The sequence below is a fragment of the Cnephaeus nilssonii genome (assembly GCF_951640355.1).
Source record: "Cnephaeus nilssonii genome assembly, chromosome: 15".
NCBI classification, from domain to species: Eukaryota; Metazoa; Chordata; class Mammalia; order Chiroptera; family Vespertilionidae; genus Cnephaeus; species Cnephaeus nilssonii.
In genome coordinates this window covers 42,772,056-42,792,412 of record NC_137086.1, presented here as the reverse complement: position 1 = coordinate 42,792,412, position 20,357 = coordinate 42,772,056, and the positions used below count along the sequence as shown (strand labels likewise).

General features: G+C 37.7%; 1 protein-coding gene across 1 annotated transcript in view; it reads right to left on the bottom strand.

The window, feature by feature from the left end:
* Positions 1–1,949: 1,949 nt before the first annotated feature.
* ZNF638 (zinc finger protein 638) overlaps positions 1,950–20,357 on the bottom strand; it is a 119,192-nt gene continuing 100,784 nt past the window's right edge. The window contains exons 21-28 of the mRNA XM_079792783.1: positions 20,110–20,147; positions 14,750–15,950; positions 14,088–14,153; positions 11,456–12,407; positions 10,567–10,674; positions 4,450–4,536; positions 3,581–3,699; positions 1,950–2,267 (exon numbers count right to left, since the gene is read on the bottom strand). Of these exons, the coding sequence (XP_079648909.1) occupies positions 2,196–2,267; positions 3,581–3,699; positions 4,450–4,536; positions 10,567–10,674; positions 11,456–12,407; positions 14,088–14,153; positions 14,750–15,950; positions 20,110–20,147 (2,643 nt within the window). The 3' untranslated portion in view covers positions 1,950–2,195. The remainder of the gene's footprint in view (positions 2,268–3,580; positions 3,700–4,449; positions 4,537–10,566; positions 10,675–11,455; positions 12,408–14,087; positions 14,154–14,749; positions 15,951–20,109; positions 20,148–20,357) is intronic.

The following is a 20,357-nucleotide window of genomic DNA, read 5'->3' as shown; positions in this document are numbered from 1 at the left end:
AGACATATAGATCAATGGAACAGAATAGAGAATCCAGATATTGACCCAAACCACTATGCTCAATTAATATTTGACAAAGGAGGCATGAACATACAATGGAATAAAGACAGTCTCTTCAATAAATGGTGTTGGGAAAATTGGACAGATACATGCAAAAAAATGAAGCTTGATCACCAACTTACGCCATACACAAAAATAAACTCAAAATGGATACAGGACTTAAACATAAGACGGGAAACCATAAAAATACTAGAGCAATCCACAGGCAGCAAAATGTCAGACATATGCCAAAAGAAATTCTTCACTGACACTGCCCCTAGGGCAATGGAAGCTAAAGAGAAAATTAACAAATGGGACTACATCAAAATAAAAAGCTTTTTCACAGCAAAAGAAACCATCAACAAAACAACAAGAAGGCCCACTGCATGGGAGAACATATTTGCAAATGGCATCACTGATAAAGGTTTAATCTCCAACATCTACAGGCAGCTTATACAACTTAATAAAAGGAAGATAAATGATCCAATAAAAAAATGGGCAACAGACCTAAATAGAATCTTTTCAAAAGAAGACAGAAGGAAGGCCAAGAGACACATGAAAACATGCTCAACGTCACTAATTATCCGAGAGATGCAAATCAAAACAACAATGCGGTACCATCTCACACCTGTCAGAATGGCTATCATCAACAAATCAACAAACGACAAGTGTTGGCGAGGATGCGGAGAAAAAGGAACCCTCGTGCACTGCTGGTGGGATTGCAGACTGGTGCAGCCACTGTGGAGAACAGTATGGAGTTTCCTCAAAAAACTGAAAATGGAACTCCCATTTGACCCAGTAATCCCACTCCTGGGAATATATCCGAAGAAACTAGAAACACCAATTAGAAAGGATATATGCACCCCTATGTTCATAGCAGCACAATTCACCATAGCTAAGATTTGGAAACAGCCTAGGTGCCCGTCAGCAGATGACTGGATCAGAAAACTGTGGTACATCTACACAATGGAATACTATGCTGCCATAAAAAAGAAGGAATTCTCATCATTTGCAGCAACCTGGGAGGAATTGGAGAACATTATGTTAAGTGAAATAAGTCAGTCAATGAAAGAAAAATACCACATGATCTCACTCATTTATGGATAATAAAGAACATTATAATCTTGAACAAAAAGATAGATACAGAGACAGTAAAGCATCAAACAGACTGTCAAATTACAAGGGGAAGGTTAGGGAGAGGTGGGGGAGATAAGAGATCAATCAAAGGACTTGTATGCATGCATATAAGCATAACCAATGGATGCAAAACTCTGGGGGGTGGGGGCATATATGGGAGGGGGGTGTGGGGAGGGCAATGGTAAGATATGTACACATATAATACCTTAATAAAAAAATTGAAAAAAAAAAATAATTCAATGTCAGCAGGCTTATTTTTAAGCATGGCCTATTCTAAAATTTATAGTACTGGGCTGTATCCAGCATTTAACAACCCACTGTATTATTATTTTTTATACCCTTATAATTTCTTACAAACCTATTCAGTAATAATTCAAGTGTTTAAAAAGTGATCCTCGAGGTGCATAGAAGTAAAGGCTGCTTTGTCTTTGTGGATTCAGGCTAATATTAAATTACTTGCAAGGAGCTACCTTAAAGTGGGTGTGAAAGAAATAGTAGATATATCCAGAAACAGAAAAAATATCTTCCCAACACATTAAAAAAATCAAGTAGAATTTTACTCAAATCTACCTGGGCCAAACGTGCTGCAAACTAATTTTAGCCAGCAAAATTGGGAGTTTTAAGAAATCTTTGACCTGTACATAGATAGCTGGAGAAAGGTTTTAACACATGAAGAATTCCCAAACATCCCAAGCCATAATGGTCACAGAGAAGAAGCCTATCTGCAATCAGATGTAAGCAAGTCTTCAATAAATCAGACACAAACACAAGATGGTATTTTAAATATACAGTAGGAACATTTATTTTAACACTTCTAAAAGATATTTCTCCATGCCTGATGATTTGATATAAAAATCAAACACATCATACTTTCCCCATCAGTCTCTCTACATCAAGGGCAATCAGAAATTTGTACAACATGAATTATTTGCTTCTGAAACAAAAATTACAAATTAATGATAACAAAAATACACAAATCAACTGGACCCTAAACAAATTTCTAACAAATTTTTCTCCAATCACCTAGAGCTTGAGCTTCTTTCTTCAACCTCATTCTGCTCCTTTTCCTTTCTTTGCTTGGCCATGAACTTCTGTTAAAATCAATTTGTAATATACAATATTTATTACATGTTGTTTTGCTGTGCATACAAACAAATCTAATCTATTTCACTGTATTTACAATTTAAAAGAGCCTGATCCTATAAAATAAAGATTTGAAACACAGTGCCTTTCATTAACATTCCTTCCTTCCATTCATCAGTCATCTGATATTAATGATTACCAGGCATCATGCTTTGTGTTTAGGGACTCAGTGGTCAAAAAATAGGTAAGGCCTATCTCACAAATCTTACATTCTAGTGGAGGAAGAGAAACAATAAAAAATAATAATAATTTTGGATGGTGGTAAGCCCTATAAAGGAAAAATTAATAAGGTAATTATTTAAGGTTGACGCTTTTGTGGAGGTGAGAACATTCTACTTTAGCTCGTTCTTTCTTGGGCAAAAGCTTTTCTGGAAGCTGATATTTAAGTAGAAGCCTAAAAGACGAGGAACAACCAGCAATACAAGTGGGACTGGGAGAGGGCAAAGGAACAGCAATGTAAAGGTGCAAAGGCAGCAACAGGCCTTTTGTGTATGAAAAATAAACAAAGAGATAAAAAAAAACCTAGAACATAGCAATTCAGGGTATAAGTCTAGAGTAAAACAAAGCTTAGTTCAAATCATAGGTCTGCCATTAACTAGCTATATGACCTTGGGGTTAGATACTCGTGTTTAGGTACTCTTTGAGACTGTTTCCTCATCTTTAAAATTGAATGATAGCACCAACCTCATAAAGTTGATCACAGGGGATTAAATAAGTTCCCAGCAAGTAAGAACTTAATAAATGTTAGGTGAGTGTCTGTGCCACAAATACAATATGGAAAATGTATAAAAACAGGAGAAACTAGAGCTATATGGCTGATGATAATTCTCTATAGCACTCCCTGAAGATGTGTATAACTTGGGAAAAAGGGAGGGGCTATGATTAAATCAGGTTAGAAAATGGGCTAATAATTAAGCAGTTCTTTCTAACTAGACAATTTGGAAACTTTAATATGCTGTGTGTCAATGACTCTGCAATAGTGCATCAGAATACAACTTCCTACACTTAATGAATGAAGTGTCACATGGGACTAGTGATCTGCAAAATCCACTCAGGCAAATGCTGCCAGAGGAAAGAAAGACTAGAAGTTATTGGCAAGGAACAATGAAGGAGAAGGAATAGGATTCCAAACTTAAGAGAAATCAACTAGCGCACACCTTCAGTTCTCCTAAAGGGAAAGAATGTACATTTTGTGTGGACACTTAAGTAGTTTGACTATAATACCATCACCTGAAAATTTTATGGGGAGTTAGAAATTTACCTCTGTATTTTGCTTATGACGTGTACTCTTGCAGTGATTTATCATTGCTCTTTCACCTGAGTAGAAGAGGGAACAAATTGGACAGAAGAATCCAGGCTTCGGTACAAGAAAGTCTAAATCTAGAGGACAAAAAGAGAGTTGGAAAGAGAAAGGAAGAAAATTTATGATACGTCATAGCTATGTTAATCAATTTATCTAAACACAACAAAAAAACCAAGCACAGTATATACTTATATACAAACATAACATACACCTAGGATTGCTATATATCTAGGGATCAAGAGCAATTAAGCTTTTAATTTAAAAAATGATGTTATTTCTTTAACAAATTCTATAACATTCCAGAGCCTCCAGGAATGCCAGGGAAATCCTTCAGAACAGCAATTCATGGAAAAAGAATCTCATAGAGATTCTTTGAAATAAACCTCTTTGGAATCCCCTATTAAAATAAAACAGGAAAGAGGCAAATGATGGGCAACTGTCTGCTTGACAAATAAGAAGCCCCTTCAGATCATCTTAGCTAGCCATGAACAAAGTTGGTTAGCTAAGCTTTTCAGTATATTCTACTTAAATGAAATTTCTGCCTGGGCAAGTATTAATTCAATTCTTGCCAGAGCAGTAAACAAAGTGCCAGAAATAAAAAGAGACATATCCTAGACTTCAAGAGTGCAATCAATAAAATTCCTTCCTAAGTGAAAACAGTGTAATAAACTTTACAGAAATGTCAATGTGCAAAACTTGCTAATTTCCACTTTAAAATAACCATCTATTGAATGAGTTATTGTTACTCATCTAACCAACAAAACCTTCATTATGGCACTAAATTTTATTTCTCATGGGTTAGGAAAAAAGTGTCATTGTTACTTTACCTTCAGAGACATCAGCTGCCACTGGTGTCCCTAAAGAACAGTCCTCAATCTTCTGGCGTTTTCGTTCTGGTTCTGATTCTTCATCAACTAAAGTCATTAAAATTTTTAAAGAAAAAAAGGTTATTTAAAATAAATTTACAGACTTTGTAAAGCTTACATTAGATAATCCCTTCCTTCAAAGATTAATTTATGGCTCACCTTGTTTAATCCTACCTGACCACTCTTCTAAGCTTCTTTGATGTAAGGACTAAATAGGTAAATCTGTTTAATCTTATTAAATGAACTAGCCAGGCCAGTGGGGCACATCGGTTGAGCATTGACCCATGAACCAAGAAGTCACCGGAACATGCCGAGATCATGAGCTTGATTAACAGAAGGGGGTGTGCAGGAGGTAGTGATGGATATTTGTCTCTCTCTATCCTTCTCCCTTCCTCTCTCTCTAACAATCAATAAGAACATATTATATAAAAAAAAAGAAAAGAAAAAAAAGCTAACAGCTCATTTTTTAAATAAATTGTTCCAGAAATAATTTAAAGGGTAATGAAAGAAGTTCAATCAAGTGTCAAGAGTTACCATGTTTATGAAAAGTGTTGGATTGGGGGAAAGAGTGTGGATTAAGGGGAAAAGGACACGAGCAGAGAATAATTCTGATGCTCTGTACTGAGGCCCTGTGACCATCAAACAAACAAACAAACAAACAAAGAACAGAAAAACAAAAATAACCCAACTGAGCCAAAACTGACAGACTAAGACCCTTGTTAGACAGAATCACAAGTGAAAATACAAATGTTAAAGCCCAGCAGAATAAATAATATGTAAGAAGCACTTCATGTCAGCAGACACTGCATAATATGGTCTTGGGGGAAGACAAAGACAGAACTGGTTCCAAGCAATCTTATTTACTACCCTCAGTGGCTGAAATACTTTACACTGTTGCATAGCACTGGACAAATCCCTTTCACATACACATCATTCATTTAGCATTTATCTCATGTGTAGAGAGGCAAGTCAAATCATTATTATCCCTATTTCTTCATAGATGGAGAAAGCAAAACCAAGAGAGGAAGAAACTGACATGCCCAAGGTTGCATGGATAGTTAAGTGATAGAGACTAGAGCCAAGACTTGTGACTTCAAGTTCAGTGCTCTCTCCAGGAAACTGGGCTACTTTTACTAAATCTGAGGAGACTGCTAGGAATTATGATAGCATTTTTTATTTTTCTCTTATTTCTTGCAGTTTACTGGTTACCAAATCCTAAAGAATCAATAAAAGAAAGACTGTATCCCATTTCTTGACTTGAGAGTTAAAATAGCCTCCAGTATCTTCCTACAAAAGTTTATTCCCTTATCAAAGGAATAAACTTTTTCAAACACATTTGCTCCTGAAGCTCCAAAGACATTTATCTCATAATCCTATCTAATAAAAGAGTAATATGCAAATCATCACTCCACTACACTCACAAGCCACGCCCACCAGCCACGCCCACCAGCCAATCAGAAGCGGATATGCAAATACACCCAACCAAGATGGCTGCAGCCTCGGAGAGCGGCCATGGTCGGAACTGTGCAATTGGAGCCCAAGATCAGAGAAGAAGAGAGGAGCCAGCTGGGGTCCCCCGCAGGCGATCAGAGCCAGCTCGGGGTCCCTGCCCAGGGCCCGAGCCTCAAACAGAGGCTTGCAGCATTGGCTGGGGGTGGAGCCTGGCAATCAAGCCAGCTGGGGTCCCCTGCCAAGGGCTGGAGGCTTTAGGCCTTGGCAGGGGTGGAGCCGGAGATCTGAGGAGATAGGTGTGAACTACAGAGGAAACACCTTTTCTGACCGCTCATTGGTTAAGCTCCCTGTATGCCACTGGTAATATTCTTAGTAACTTGGGTATAAGAATCCAAAAAGGTGATCTAGGGCTTTTCCACCACACTCCTGGGAAAAAAAAACGAAGGTCCACTGCTGGAGGGCTAAAAAATGTCATAACCTGCCCTACACGGTTTGGCTCAGTGGATAATGCCTAGGTTTGCCAACTGCAGAGTCCAGGTTAGATTCTGATCAAGGGCATGTACCTAAGTTGCAGGCTCCTCCCTGGCTGGGGCCCAGGTCAGGGCTCATGCAGGAGGCAACCAATCAAAGTATTCCTCTCATTTTGATGTTTCTCTCTGTCTTTCCCTTTCTCTTCCACATTCTCTAAAAGTCAATGGAAACATATACTGAGGTGAGGATAAAAAAAAAAAAAAGAAAGAAAGAAAGAAATGTCATATCTTATGAAAAACACATCTTGAAAATGCCTAAAGAAAGTTGTCATTTTTTCTTGGTGAAGGGACTGGAGTCCGTGTTGATAAAAACACGTTGGTGGCTGCGGTGACTGGCAGTGGCTCCAGCAGCAGGGTGATGGGGCTGGTGCCTTTCCCTGATCAGCCCAGTTGTCTCTCACAAAGGGAGGCCAGACTGCGGCTTAGGCCATTCCCTGAGGGTTCCCAGTATGTGAGAGGGGGCAGGCTGGGCTGAGGAGACCTCCCCCCAAGTGCATGAATTTCGTGCACCAGGCCCCTAGTAATAAATAAGTATATAATAATTTAAATAAATTAAAACAAATATTTTAAGTTTTAAAAATGAAGTCTTAAGCTAGAAAACATATTGCCAAACATATTGTCTCTGCATTAATGGAAATAAGTTGTTACAGAAGCAGTAAATAAATCATCCTTTCTCTATTCTTCATTCTTCAACTAAGCCACTAACTACGGCTTGGTATCAAGGAGAGGTTACACAGAAGAGACAGACAGAGAAGTAACAGTTTGGGAGAAAACTTCAAGAAAGAGGGCATGATCAGTAGTAACAAATGATGCAGAGAAGTAAAATAAAACTAAATTTAGAAGGAAAAAAACAACCAAGTTTCACAACAACCCAATGGAGGTTCTCAATACCAATTCAGGAAGGTGGTTACAAAAGAAGCCAAAATATATCCAGTTCGATAGGAAATGAAGAATAGTGGATGTTCTTTCTAAATGCTTTGCTGTAAAAGAAAGGAGATAAGATGGCAGCTAGGATTCCAAAGTTAAGGGCATGGTTTTTTAAAGGGGAAAGTCTTGGGCATATTTTAAGTGTGAGGAGCCAATATAGGTAAAATACAAGCTGGCAGAAAGGGGAGATCGTATATTTGCTCTGGTAAATAGAAATGAAAGCAAGGTTATACAGTGAGAAATGGACTAGGCGATGCAGAGGGGAGAAAAAGGTTTACATTACAACTGGTTAGGAAAAATGGGAAAGGAAGGAGGCCTATAGATTATGGAGCAACACTGAAGGGCCAACTAAGATCAGATCCAATGAACTTGGACTGATCACAGTTAGTTTTTCCTTAGGAAAGCAAGATGGCAAGAAGGGTGCTGTAAAGAGGATGGTGCAAGGGCTGTTTAAGTCACTGGGTAGTTGATGTTTTGCTTGAGATCTGGAATAGTATGCTTTTTTTTTCCTACCCTTTTTAGCATTTTGCTATGAACATAATGGACACAATGACAAATACTTGTTTCATGCTTAGAGAACTCTCTTACACTTAGACAATGTTCCCTATTTGTTCAAGATAGTTTTATTAATGTTAAGACATCTGAATTCACTGGCTGGTTGCTTGGCAGGATCCACGAAGCAACAAATCTGGTCTACAAGTAAGAGCTAGTTAATAAATGATTTCCACTTGATACTGCAACATGGTCAGAATAACCCCTTTCAGGGATCACTTCTATAAATTTGTCACATCCTATCTAATAAAAGAGTAATATGCAAATTAACCATCACCCTGCTACACCCACAAGCTACGCCCACCAGCCAATCAGGAGTGAGTATGCAAATTAACCCAACCAAGCTGGCTGGAGCCACGGAGAAAGCAGGAGGGAAGCTTGGGTTTCTCCGGCAATGGAGGAAGCCAAGCTTTCTACACACCCTGGCCGGCCCAGGCCTCCGCTTAACAATACAAAGTTTCAATTATAGAAGATAAATAAACCTCAACAGAAATGGTGGCAGCCATGGAGCGAGCAGAAGGCTTGGCTCCACTCGAGGCTCAAAGTTTCAATTGTAGAAGATAAATAAATCCCAGATACCAGGGCCTCCGCTTGGGTCGCCGGGGGTCGTGGGCAGCCTGCAAACCACCACAGGCCCCTCACCCAGGCCGCCCCACACCCCAAGGGAACCCCCACCCTGATCTGGGACACCCTTCAGGGCAAACCAGCTGGCCCCACCCATGCACCAGGCCTCTATCCTATCTAATGAAAGAGTAATATGCAAACTGACCATCACTCCAACACACAAGGTGGCTGCCCACATGTGGTCAAAGATCATGCCCCCATGTGGATACAAGATGGCCATCGCAAGATAGCCAGCAGGGGAGGTCAATTGGGAGGGACCAGGCCTGCAAGGGAGGGCAGTTGGGGACGATCAAGCCTGCAGGGGAAGGCAGTTAGTGGTGACCAGGCTGGCAGAGGAGGGAAGTTGGGGGCAAACAGGCTGGCAGGGGAGCAGTTAGACATCAATCAGGCTGGCAGGGGAGTGGTTAGGGGTGATCAGGCTGGCAGGCAGAAGCGGTTAGGGGCAATCAGGAAGGTAGGCAGGCGAGCAGTTGGGAGCCAGCAGTCCTGGATTGTGAGAGGGATGTCTGACCGACTCTGGTGGGATCGGATCTAAACGGGCAGTCAGACACCCCTGGAGGGGTCTCAGATTGGAGAGGGTGCAGGCTGGGCTGAGGGCACCCTACCCCCCCACCGGGCATGAATTTTGTGCACCGGGCCTCTAGTTCTATTATAATGGGATTACCTACTATTCTATTATCCCATCCTACCTAATAATGGACAAATATGCAAATTGACCATACCTCTGACACACCCACAAGCCACACCCACCATCCAATCAGAGCAAGTATGCAAATTAACCCAACCAAGATGGCTACAGCCACAGAGAGCAAGGTTTCCTAGGTAACAGAGGAAGCCAAGCTTTCCGCCTGCCCTTGCCAGGCCTAAGCCTCCACTCAAGCTACAAAGTTTCAATTATAGAAGGTAAACAAATTGAAACAAATGGCGGCAGAATGGAGCTTGAGAGAGCAGGCCAGGGTTGCCGGCGGCAACAGGGGAAGCAAAGCTTTCCACACACCTTGGCTGGGCCCACCTGCTTAAGCTACAAAGTTTCAATTATAACCCCAACAGAAATGGCTGCGGCCTCGGAGGGAGCCCCAGGGTTGGCTCCGCTCCAGGCTACAAAGTTTCAATTGTAGAAGGAAAATAAATTCCAGATACCAGGGGGCGTGGCCAGCCTGCAAACCACCACAGGCCCCTCGCTCAGGCCGCCCCACGCCCCAAGGGAACCCCACCCTGATCAGGGACACCCTTCAGGGCAAACCAGCTGGTCCCCACCCCTGTACCAGGCCTCTATCCTATCTAATAAAAGAGTAATATGCAGATTGATCATCACTGCAACACACAATATAGCTGCCCCCATGTGGTCAAAGATCCTGCCCCCATGTGGACACAAGATGGCCACCACAAGATGGCCAGCAGGAGAGGGCAGTTGGGAGGCACCCGGCCTGCAAGGGAGGGCAGTTGAGAAGGACCAGGCCTGCAAAGGAGGGCAGTTGAGAGGGACCAGGCCTGCAAGGGAGAGCAGTTGGAGGTGATCAACCCTGCAGGAGAGGGCAGTTAGGGGTGACCAGGCTGGCAGAGGAGGGAAGTTGGGGGCAAACAGGCTGGCAGGGGAGTGGTTAGGGGGTGATCGGGGTGGTAGGCAGAAGCGGTTAGGGGCAATCAGGAAGGCAGGCAGGCAAGCAGTTGGGAGCCAGCAGTCCTGGATTGTGAGAGGGCAGTCGGACATCCCTCGAGGGGTCCCAGATTGGAGAGGGTACAGGCTGGGCTGAGGGACAACCCCCTCCGTGCAAGAATTTCGTGCACCGGGCCTCTAGTTTCATTATATTCCACTATCTCTCTAAATTACAAAAGTAAAAAAATCTTTATTCAGATTTAATCATTATAAGGTTATGCCCCTCCTCCCCGCAACAAGCTATTTCACTGTTTTTCTACTTTTCTTCTTCAGTGGTAGATCTAAGACCCCGTGCTGTGTTACTCTCTCGTCCCCCTTCCATCAATCCTGCTTTACCTTCACTAATTTGGTAGGCCTCTTCTTCATCTTGCTCTGGTTCTGTCTCAACTGTGTTTTCCAATGGTGGAGTTGTCCCAATTCTAACTCTCTTGGTTGGCATTTTAGCTTAAAAAAAAAAAAAGTCTAATTATTATTTACAATAACAATATTTAAATTGCTTTTAATTCTAAGTAACAATTTTAAACCTTTTTTGCAAACAAGATAATACTCAAATTTGGGAAGGAAGCTCATTTCTAATATAAGAACATTTTATTTAAAAACACTCAGCATTAGTCTAAACATTCTTATTTTATTTTCTGATTTATCTTGTTCCAAACTATATCTTCCTACCTGTGTTCTCTAAGAAGGCTATACATATTTTTCTATTTTGTTCCACAAACCTGTGGGACCTTCCTAGTATTTTTTTTCTTAGCATGGATAACTCTTTCAAGATTTCCTTATTGGATATTATTTTGATCTCCCTCAAGTCCTGAAGGTGAGCTGACCTATTATCCTATACCCTCAAAATATTACTTAACAGTGAAATGGTACCTTCCTGAATTCTTCTAAATCCAAAAGTAGAAGGGTCTAGTATAAACAACCTTCTACTTACCAAAGCTGGTTTTCCCCAAAATGCAAATATACCATTTAATTCCAATTTTAATATTGGTACTCTAGTTTGCTTTTTGGTTTTGGTATCTTTTCTTGAGGTATAATAACTTGGGGCGAGGGCTACTCTGTAAGAGAAATCTGTGAAAGCTGTATACATTTCCTTGGCTATAACTATTTGTTGGCTTCTTTTATCAATACAGAGTAAAAGTATTAGAAATGCTGCAACATATTTAAAAAATTTTTTTAAATGTAATACCCTCATAAAAGAGAAAAACAACCGCTTCTAAGTATCTACCTGCTAAGTGCCTTTCAATCATGGTGTTCAGATCTTCTTCCATAACATTCACACTTATTGGACCCACTTGGGACAAGGCTTCAAGTTTTGTCTTCCTTGTGTCCACAGCTCTCTTTTTCCTATCCCCTCTTTTATCTGTGGGATGGTCATTTTTGCTTTGTGCTAATACAATTTTTAAATCATCTCCATCTTCCTCTTCTCCAACTTCATCAACAGTAACAAAATTAAGCTCTTCTTTAAGGTTATTAAAATCTGCCACAGAGTCTTCATCCTCTTCATTTACTTCATCCAAAGTCACTAAGTGCAGATCACTACTGTCATCCTGTATTTCATCTACAGTAACCAAAGTAGAAGGGTCTTCAGGCATCTGGGAAGAAATGAAGCCAATGGAATCACTTCCAGTATTTCCCTCATTTCCTTTAGTATTTAAAGTGGCAAAATTTAAGTCTGCTGATTCATTTAAAGGTAGCTCCTCTACTTCTCCAATTTCATCCACAGTTACCAAGCGTTCCTGTTTGAGAAGATCTTGTTCTTCAGCCACCGACAATACTGTAACATCTTTAGGTTCACTGTGGGATATGCAATCATCTTGATCAATTAACTCATCTAATGTAAGAAGTGAATTTGAATTTTTTACCATTTCTTCCATATTTATTTCTTCTTCATCAATAACTTCATCTACAGTGACTAGAGCTTGTGCTAGGTGTGCAGCTCCGTCTTCCTCTTCCCCAATCTCATCTAATGTTACAAAAGATAATTCTCCCTCGACAACATGAGGGGCAGAAGTTTTCCCTTTCTTCTTCTTTACATTAAGTTCAGAGAAAGGGATATTTTTGAGAGCTTCTTTCCTTTTTCCCTTTAGTGGATTCTGTTTGGCTTGCGAAGGATTCACTTCTTCTATAACCTCATCCACAGTAACAAATTCATCCAAATTAAATGGAAATAATGGTTCCTGTTGGAAAGGTTAAAAAATAAATAAATCAAAGAATTGTGAATAACTACTAATAAACTGACTACATTTCAAATAGTCCCAGTAAATGAAGTATCATTTGTGAGAATTTCAGTGCAGAGAAGTTCCCTAAAGGTTGAAATTAGTTATTTTTAAAAGTCTGACAATGAATTAGCTGTGATTCACAAGGTAAACAATGCCAAGGGTAAAACCCTTGTAATAATCTAATTCCACCTTCACTTAATTTCAATAACACTACAATTAATTCCTAAATAATGTACAAGTTTTAAAACAATGCACAAAAATACTACAAAGCATTTATCAAACAATATAATATAAAGAATTCACTGTTTCATATGTTAAATATCACAATGAAGCTAGAAAGTAAATAGCTACCAAGATAGTTCCATTGACCAGTTTATATGTAATATATATTTTAAGATATGCAACACTGAAATATAAAGTTTACATATTGATAAAGTTATATGGAAAATTACTAAGACCTAGTGGCAAGAATTACTGCACTTAAATAATGCAATAGTAAAGAAAATAAATTCCCAGCAGGCTTTTCCTGTAACAGTGGTTGGCAAACCGCGGCTCGCGAGCCACATGCGGCTCTTTGGCCCCTTGACTGTTCTAACGCCACTTCTTCAAAATAGACTCGCCCAGGCCAAAAACCGACTTCTGCGCATGGGCCACGAAGTTTTAATTGCACTGTACATGCGCGCCTGCACGTGGTATTTTGTGGAAGAGCCACACTCCAGGGGCCAAAGAGCCACATGTGGCTCTCGAGCGCGGTTTGCTGACCACTGTCCTATAATATTTAGTATGTTATCAATGATAAATTATTAGTACATATAATAATGACATTTGAATATATACCCGGTAATTTGGGGAGGAAGGAATCTGTAAGCAGTTGTATTATCAACTTATTAAGCCAATGGAATAACCATATCCTTACTTCTGTTTCTTAAACTAACATATTCCCTTGCCCCAATAAAATAGACTCAAATTCTTCCCCTACCAGAGGAAGTAAATAAAATGATTAGGAAAAAAATTTTATGAATGGTGGAATCCTAAAATAGCAAACAAACATAAAATGTAGCTGTATGTTTGGCAGTGCAACTGAGTACCAGAAAAATAAATCATAGAGCCCATGCATTTATCAAAATGACCACCTTTTTGGAAATGTCGCAAAATGAGGGGAAAGCTCCAGTCAAGTGCCAGTCTCCTTTTCACATATCATTTTATTCTGTGTTTATAACCTATTCTTGTCAATACGAGATTAAAGGCATTTTCTTACTCTAATTCTCTTTCTGTCCCTGGGTTAACTTTTTGCCTTACATCAAGAACACAAACTAAGGACTTGTATGCATGCATATAAATAAGGATAACCAATGGACACAGACACCACTGGGGTGGGGTGGGTGTGGGAGCGGGGAGGGCATGTGCCAGGAGGTAGGGGAGGCTGGGGGGAGGTCAATGGGGGAAAAAGGATACATATGTACTACTATTTGTAATACTTTAAACAAGCAAACAAACAAACCAAAAAAACAACCACAAACTAGCCTAGTTCAAAGTAAAAAACAAATTGGTAATAGGGTCCAAAGAATATAAAACATTTTATTCCTGTCCTTTGGATGGATAGAACAGAAGGGTTTGTTTTAATAAACTATTTCTCACCTCTTTAGATTTGGAACTTCTACCAGTGGTGCTTTTAGGATTCTTAGTGTTTTGCCCAACCAAAGTCTGAAATATTAAGTAAAAAATATAGGGGGGAAAAAAAAGAATTTACAACTAGGTTATTAGTGTTCTTTAGAAAGAGAAAGAGAATTCAAACAACAAACATTATCCAAACACATTCATTTATGCCAATATTTACCAGGTATTCCAAACTAAGTCACCAGTTAATAACAGTATAGACGTAATCTATAAGTTGTAGTTAAATTCAGTTTTACTGACCTTTTCCAACAATGTCTAAGTTGGGCAATCAGTAAGCTGATAAATAAAGCTTCAATTTAAAAAAGAAAAGTTTCCCATTCAGAAGCAGAGTAGTAAGTCACTTCAGGAGACTCACTGCAGACTTTATTTTTAAACCACAAAGTTAAGTTTCTGACCACATTTTATCCAAATAATGCTTTCCAAACCTATTAATAATTATGAACTTGAGCTTATTATTCTAAATGTCTATCAGCTTAGATCAATGGAACCAGAAAGGGAAATGGAAGCTTGCGAGCAAAGTGAGATGAAAGTATAAAACAAGATTACATCTCCTACTCCAAAGCTACAACAGGAGAGCTAATCACTTCAAAAACACACTGAGCCATTCTTCCTACCCTCCTCACCTTATTGTTGCTGTCATCCCGTTTCATGATGGAAGGTCTAGCCTCTGTTTCCTGAGACTGTTTTGTAATATCCCTGTAATCCAATTTAGAATCCTTGTCTTGCAGGGCTGAGATCCTTCCACTGCCTCCTCTGGTAATACCGCTCTGAGTGGATTTGATTTTACTGCTGCTTTCAGCCAACCTGGCACTTGCAGGTTTAAGACCCAATTCCTTGGCTGAAAGTTTCTTTTCAGCATTTATTTGATCTCTGAGTACAGATTTTAGAAAACTTTTCTGGTTTTCAGATTTGGAAGCTGTAGGTTTTGCCTTTGGAGAAGAGACCATACCAGCCTTGATGCTTGGTTTACTGCTAGGTGCATTTGATGTAGCCAGCATACTAGTTTTACTAGTTTCATCAGGCTTACTGGCCTGGCACACTCCTTTATTTGGGTATGCCTTGATCCCAGTGTTTTCTGCAGGCTTTTCTTTCATTGGTACCACAATCTTTTCCACCTTCTCTGCAACCATCCTAGTATCATTCTTTTCAGCCTTCTCTGTTCCTATTTGCAGATCCATTTTGGTTTCCTCATTGTCCTCCTGTTCATCCATGTTACTTTTTTCAGAAATTCCCTTTTTGCTCATTGTCTTCTCATCCCCAGTGGAAATTCCTGGTACCAGGGTCTCAACACAAGTAGATGGTACTATTTCTGAAACAGTTTCATGTTTGTCCACTTCAGCTATAGCTTCTATCATAGCCTGTGTAATCCCAGAAAAGAAGTCTTCTGCTTCAGATGGAGATTCTTCTAGAATTCCTTGGATGTTCCTTTCTTCTATAAATGCACTGTCAGATGTTGCTAATTCTGTTTCAGAATTAATTTCTGCCTCTTCCTTCCCAAAGTCACTGGTATACACCTGCTGATTTAAAACGGACTCCTCTACATTTTCGGTGAATAATTCAATACTGGTTGGAATGGATTCTACAAGAGGAATTTCCACTTTGTCCTCCTCTCCTTGAGTTTCAATTTCCAAGGTTTCAATAGCAAAGTCAGAGTCACATAGTATTTTGTCAGGTTCTTCCTCACAAAACTCTTCCTGCTGTACAGAAGTTTCTGTTTGAATGCTGGGAATAGTTTCTTCTTCAACCTCACTAGGTTTAACAGAGGGACTATCAGCTGCTGTTTGCACCTCACTTTCATCAACTGGATTGTTTTTCAAGTCAGGGCTAAAAGTATTTAAAAACAAACAAAAAAGAACACAAACAAAAACACAAACAAAAATCAAACTATGATGAGAATTCAACCATCATAAATAATCCTGTTGATGCCAATTGTTAAGACTTCCTGATGCATTAATAATAAGCATAGGGAAATCCAGCCAATCGGCATTAAAATGGTTAAGATGTTTTGATGTAAATATGTAAACAATATAAAAATTTTAAAGAGATCCTTCAGTGCATTGAAGATTTCTTTTTAGTTCAAAGGAAATGGCAAATTATAACCATTGATCGGATCCTTGTACTCATTTAAGTTATAATAATTTTTTTCCTTCTGTGTTAAATTTGCATCTTATTATTAGGTCCCATCTTTCTAACAGTGGTAAATGAAATAATATATGTATAGCTCTACAATAAAACTAATAATCTACGCATTGAAATCTGAAACCTTACCTAAAAGGAACAACATAAACAGAAACTGATGGTAAGTCACCTCTTTCTTTTTTGGGGGAATGACACAGATTTGTTTTTAATTTCCCAAGAACTGTATTTATTACTAATACTTAAAACATTCCTTGGAAGTTTTAATACTATGTTGGATATTTAAAGTTAGAGATGAAACTGCTAGTAGTATCACCCTAACATAAATATGAAGTTTTATTATAAAATATGTACCTTTGGCTATATTATGAGAAGAAATATGTTAAGAGAAATATTTCCAGTTATAGAGAATAATATACAATTCCAATACATAACTTAAAAATGTAAGTAAAATTATTCAGAATAAATGGAGGAAATATATGTAGTTGATCTTAGTTCATCGTGGTCTTTCCAAATGAAAAGTAATCAAAAGTGTGATTCTATAATTAAACTACTTTCATCGAGACAGAGACAGAATAAACTATATTAATGCTCCAAAGATCAGACGTAATCTTGAAGGGTAACAAGGAAAATCCAAGCTTCTGAAGACAGTGTCCAGCATGTTATCAACACAAATTGAAGTACAACAAATACATTCACTTAATTACATCAGAAGCAGCAGGTTGGAGGAAGACGACAGAAAGTGATCATGCCACATCAATACCTCATAGTAAAGATTATTTGCATTTTCCCCTACTTTAAAAAATAGGAGGTGATGAGACACCCCCTATGATATGCCTCGTAAGAGGTGGCCATATATCCTTTATTGAGCACAAGATAATGTGTATCTGTGTCCTGACACGTTAATAATACTTTAGAAGTTTGGAAAAAGTAAGTGCTATCACATAAGGTTCTAATAATTGGAGCCAATCAACTAGTCCTCTCCCTAAAGTTGGTAAGTTTAAACTTCCAAAGGAGAAAACCTTTTTTTAAGAGATCAGAAAAATACATCTTGATAAAAAGTGTAAAGGCAAAGAGGCTGAGGAATTTAAGTTAAAGAGCCAGTAACCATAGACCGTAATCAATACATATCTTATTCATTTATATAAGCTATAAGCTACCCTTCGCATTCTCAAAGAGTTTAAATGTTATTTTAAATAATTCACATCCCTTATATTAAAAAACACCAATGGCTGATTTTAAGTGTACCAAATTCTTAGGACTAGTCAAAATAAAACTTGTGGTCAAGCACAAATATGACAAAGACAAGCAAAAGTTGTGACATTCAGTTATAGCAGTTACATAAATATGATTTCTCAAAATATAAACTTTGTTTTTAAATCACAAGACTCATTTCCAATGATAAGGATTAAATTCAAATTCCTGTCTCATTACAGAACTGTGTATTAACTCTAAAGCCTTTACAAATTAAGGCTATTACAAATACACCAATCTACTGGTCTAGAAGACTAGCAATGGAGATTTTGATTCCTGGCTCTAGAATACAGCAAGTCCTTCCCCTTTGCCATATTTAAAGTTTGTCAATTTTTTAAAAAAGCTATTATCTTTTCTATAAAATGAATCACTATGCAGCAGTTCCATATTTCAAACAAAGAGCACAGACCTATTTGGAAAATGGCTCAATTCCATATTTGTTCTTGTGCATGTTTTTTGTTGTTTTTTTTTTTAAATTACGGTGCTCTCTTCAAAGAATTCATTTACCAATATCTAGTTTTCTGGCTAATATGGGTAAAAACCTCAATATTCATCCAGTTAGCTTAGAAAGTCATTTTGAAACGTCAAATAAATGTAATTATTAACATTAGAAGTCAAACAACCAGTCTTTCAGAAGAACAAAGGAAAACAATCATATTCTGGGAAATGGCACACAAAATTGATCCCAGGAAGGCATTCAGGATAGATTAATTTCCCACCCTCTGTCCCACCCCCCACCCCCCATAACACCAGAGTGTCAAATCTCCAGAAAAGGCATACAATAAAAGCTGGGCATGAGAACAAATGGTAACATGATACCATACAATTTACAAGAAACTTTATACTGAGACTTAACAATACTGAAGATTAGTATTTATTTCAGAGGGCCACCGGATACTTCCCAACATTATAAATGAATTGGTGAAAATCTTATCTTGTATCCTTATTTTGAGCCTTAATCACATGATAAATGATGTTACATGGGGGAAGACGAGAACAGGCAAAATGTAGACTTATTATTAAATTATTAATATATCCATGTGAGATTTCCTTTTAGTAGAAAACATATTTAAATATTTCAACTATAAAAAACAGGCAAAAAAGCACCCATGCTTTCTCAGAATCGGTTTACTCCAATAAATAAATGTGAAGTATTTGGGCTAAAATCCACATCTTTTTCTCTAATGTAACATAAGTCAGAAAAAAAAATGAGTGCAAAATGGGAATTAAAAAGTTATTAGTGCTAGAATTTTTTAAATTGATTTTTAAGATTAGATAATTATCTCTAAATTCATTAAGAAATATATTTGATTTTTAAAGTCAAAACAAGAGAGAGGGAAAAAAAATGACCAAAACACAGATGAAACCTATTTCTGCAGACCTGAAAGAAATTTTGTCAGATAAAATATATAAAACAGAATTTTCAAAGAACCGACTTTACTTACCAGCCAGAGTTACTGTGGCCAAACTGTAGGTCTATCTTTACTACTACATGTGGCATTCTTACTTTATTAAGCCATTCATGGGCTTTTATATTAAACATTGCTTTTGGTATTACTTCTCAGGCATATGAATATAATTGGTATGATGTACAACTGAAAGTCTGTGCTGACACATACATCAAATTTATTGCTTGAAGTCACCAACATATTTTAATGTATTCAAAATAATCTTTATCATTTAAAAGTCTCATTTTATAAATATTAATTACTGAGAAGAAAAATCGGTAAAACTTCCTATTTTTCTGTTCTTCAGGCATCTTAAAATTAGTTCATCAAATAAAATAACCTCTCCACATTTTAAACACTTTCAAAATGCTCTTTAATACTTAAAAGCTCTTACTACATTAATTCCAACAAATAAGGGTAAATTACTTTAACTGCATAAGGGAAGAAAAAAGAGTTTAAATCAGTAAATCCCAATGAAAAGTAGTAATAGGGAGGTTATTCATTAGTGGGGCAAAGGTGGTGATATGAGTGGATTCATCAGGATGAGAGAGTGACTAAAAAGACAATGTGGTCAAAACAAAGTCACTACTTAGTGTAGATTCTGAAGAACAAACTTTCATCCTCTGAAAATATAAAGCAGCATACATATTACTGTTTTACAAATATCCTTTTCCCCAACCCAGTTGTTTTTAAAAAGTATCAAAATACACACTGAACATTACCTTTTTGGTTTTAAGTCTAAAATTTTAAAAAATTATGCAAAAAGAATAAAGTTTTACCATTGTAACTATGTTGGAAAAGAAAATCTAACATGAAGCATATAAAACTGATCACAGAGTCGAGTTGTTTAAGAGTCTTAGCAAAACATTTAATTAACAAGTCATATTTATGTATTTAACTCAAACTGTGTTTATACAGTTTTTCTCAACAGAAATCTGTAAATACCGAGACAAAAAATAAAAACAAAAATCACCCCATTGGTCAACAAAGCCAAAAGAGAAAACCACAAATACAAAATATACAAAATGAACATGTAAAATAAGAATTTTTTGGTACAGGTGAATAATTACTACAAAATACAGAAATGAAATGTAGTAATTAACTAAATACTAGATGAAAATGTTAGTAAACTTAAAGCCACATACCTTTCTTTTCCTAGTTCTTGGTCTTTCTCAGCTTGAGCCTGTAACATAATTCCACATTTTAGTAGAGCCTATTCTACTGAACTTTAAATATTTAACCCATCAATGCAATGGTTTCAATTCTTAAAATCTAAGCAAAAAAACAAAAACAAAACAAAAACAAACTACACTTAAAATATATTAAAATAAATGTTAATTTTCAGTGTCCACATAACTATCAGGTTCTAGAACCTACTTCTATTAAGGTTAGG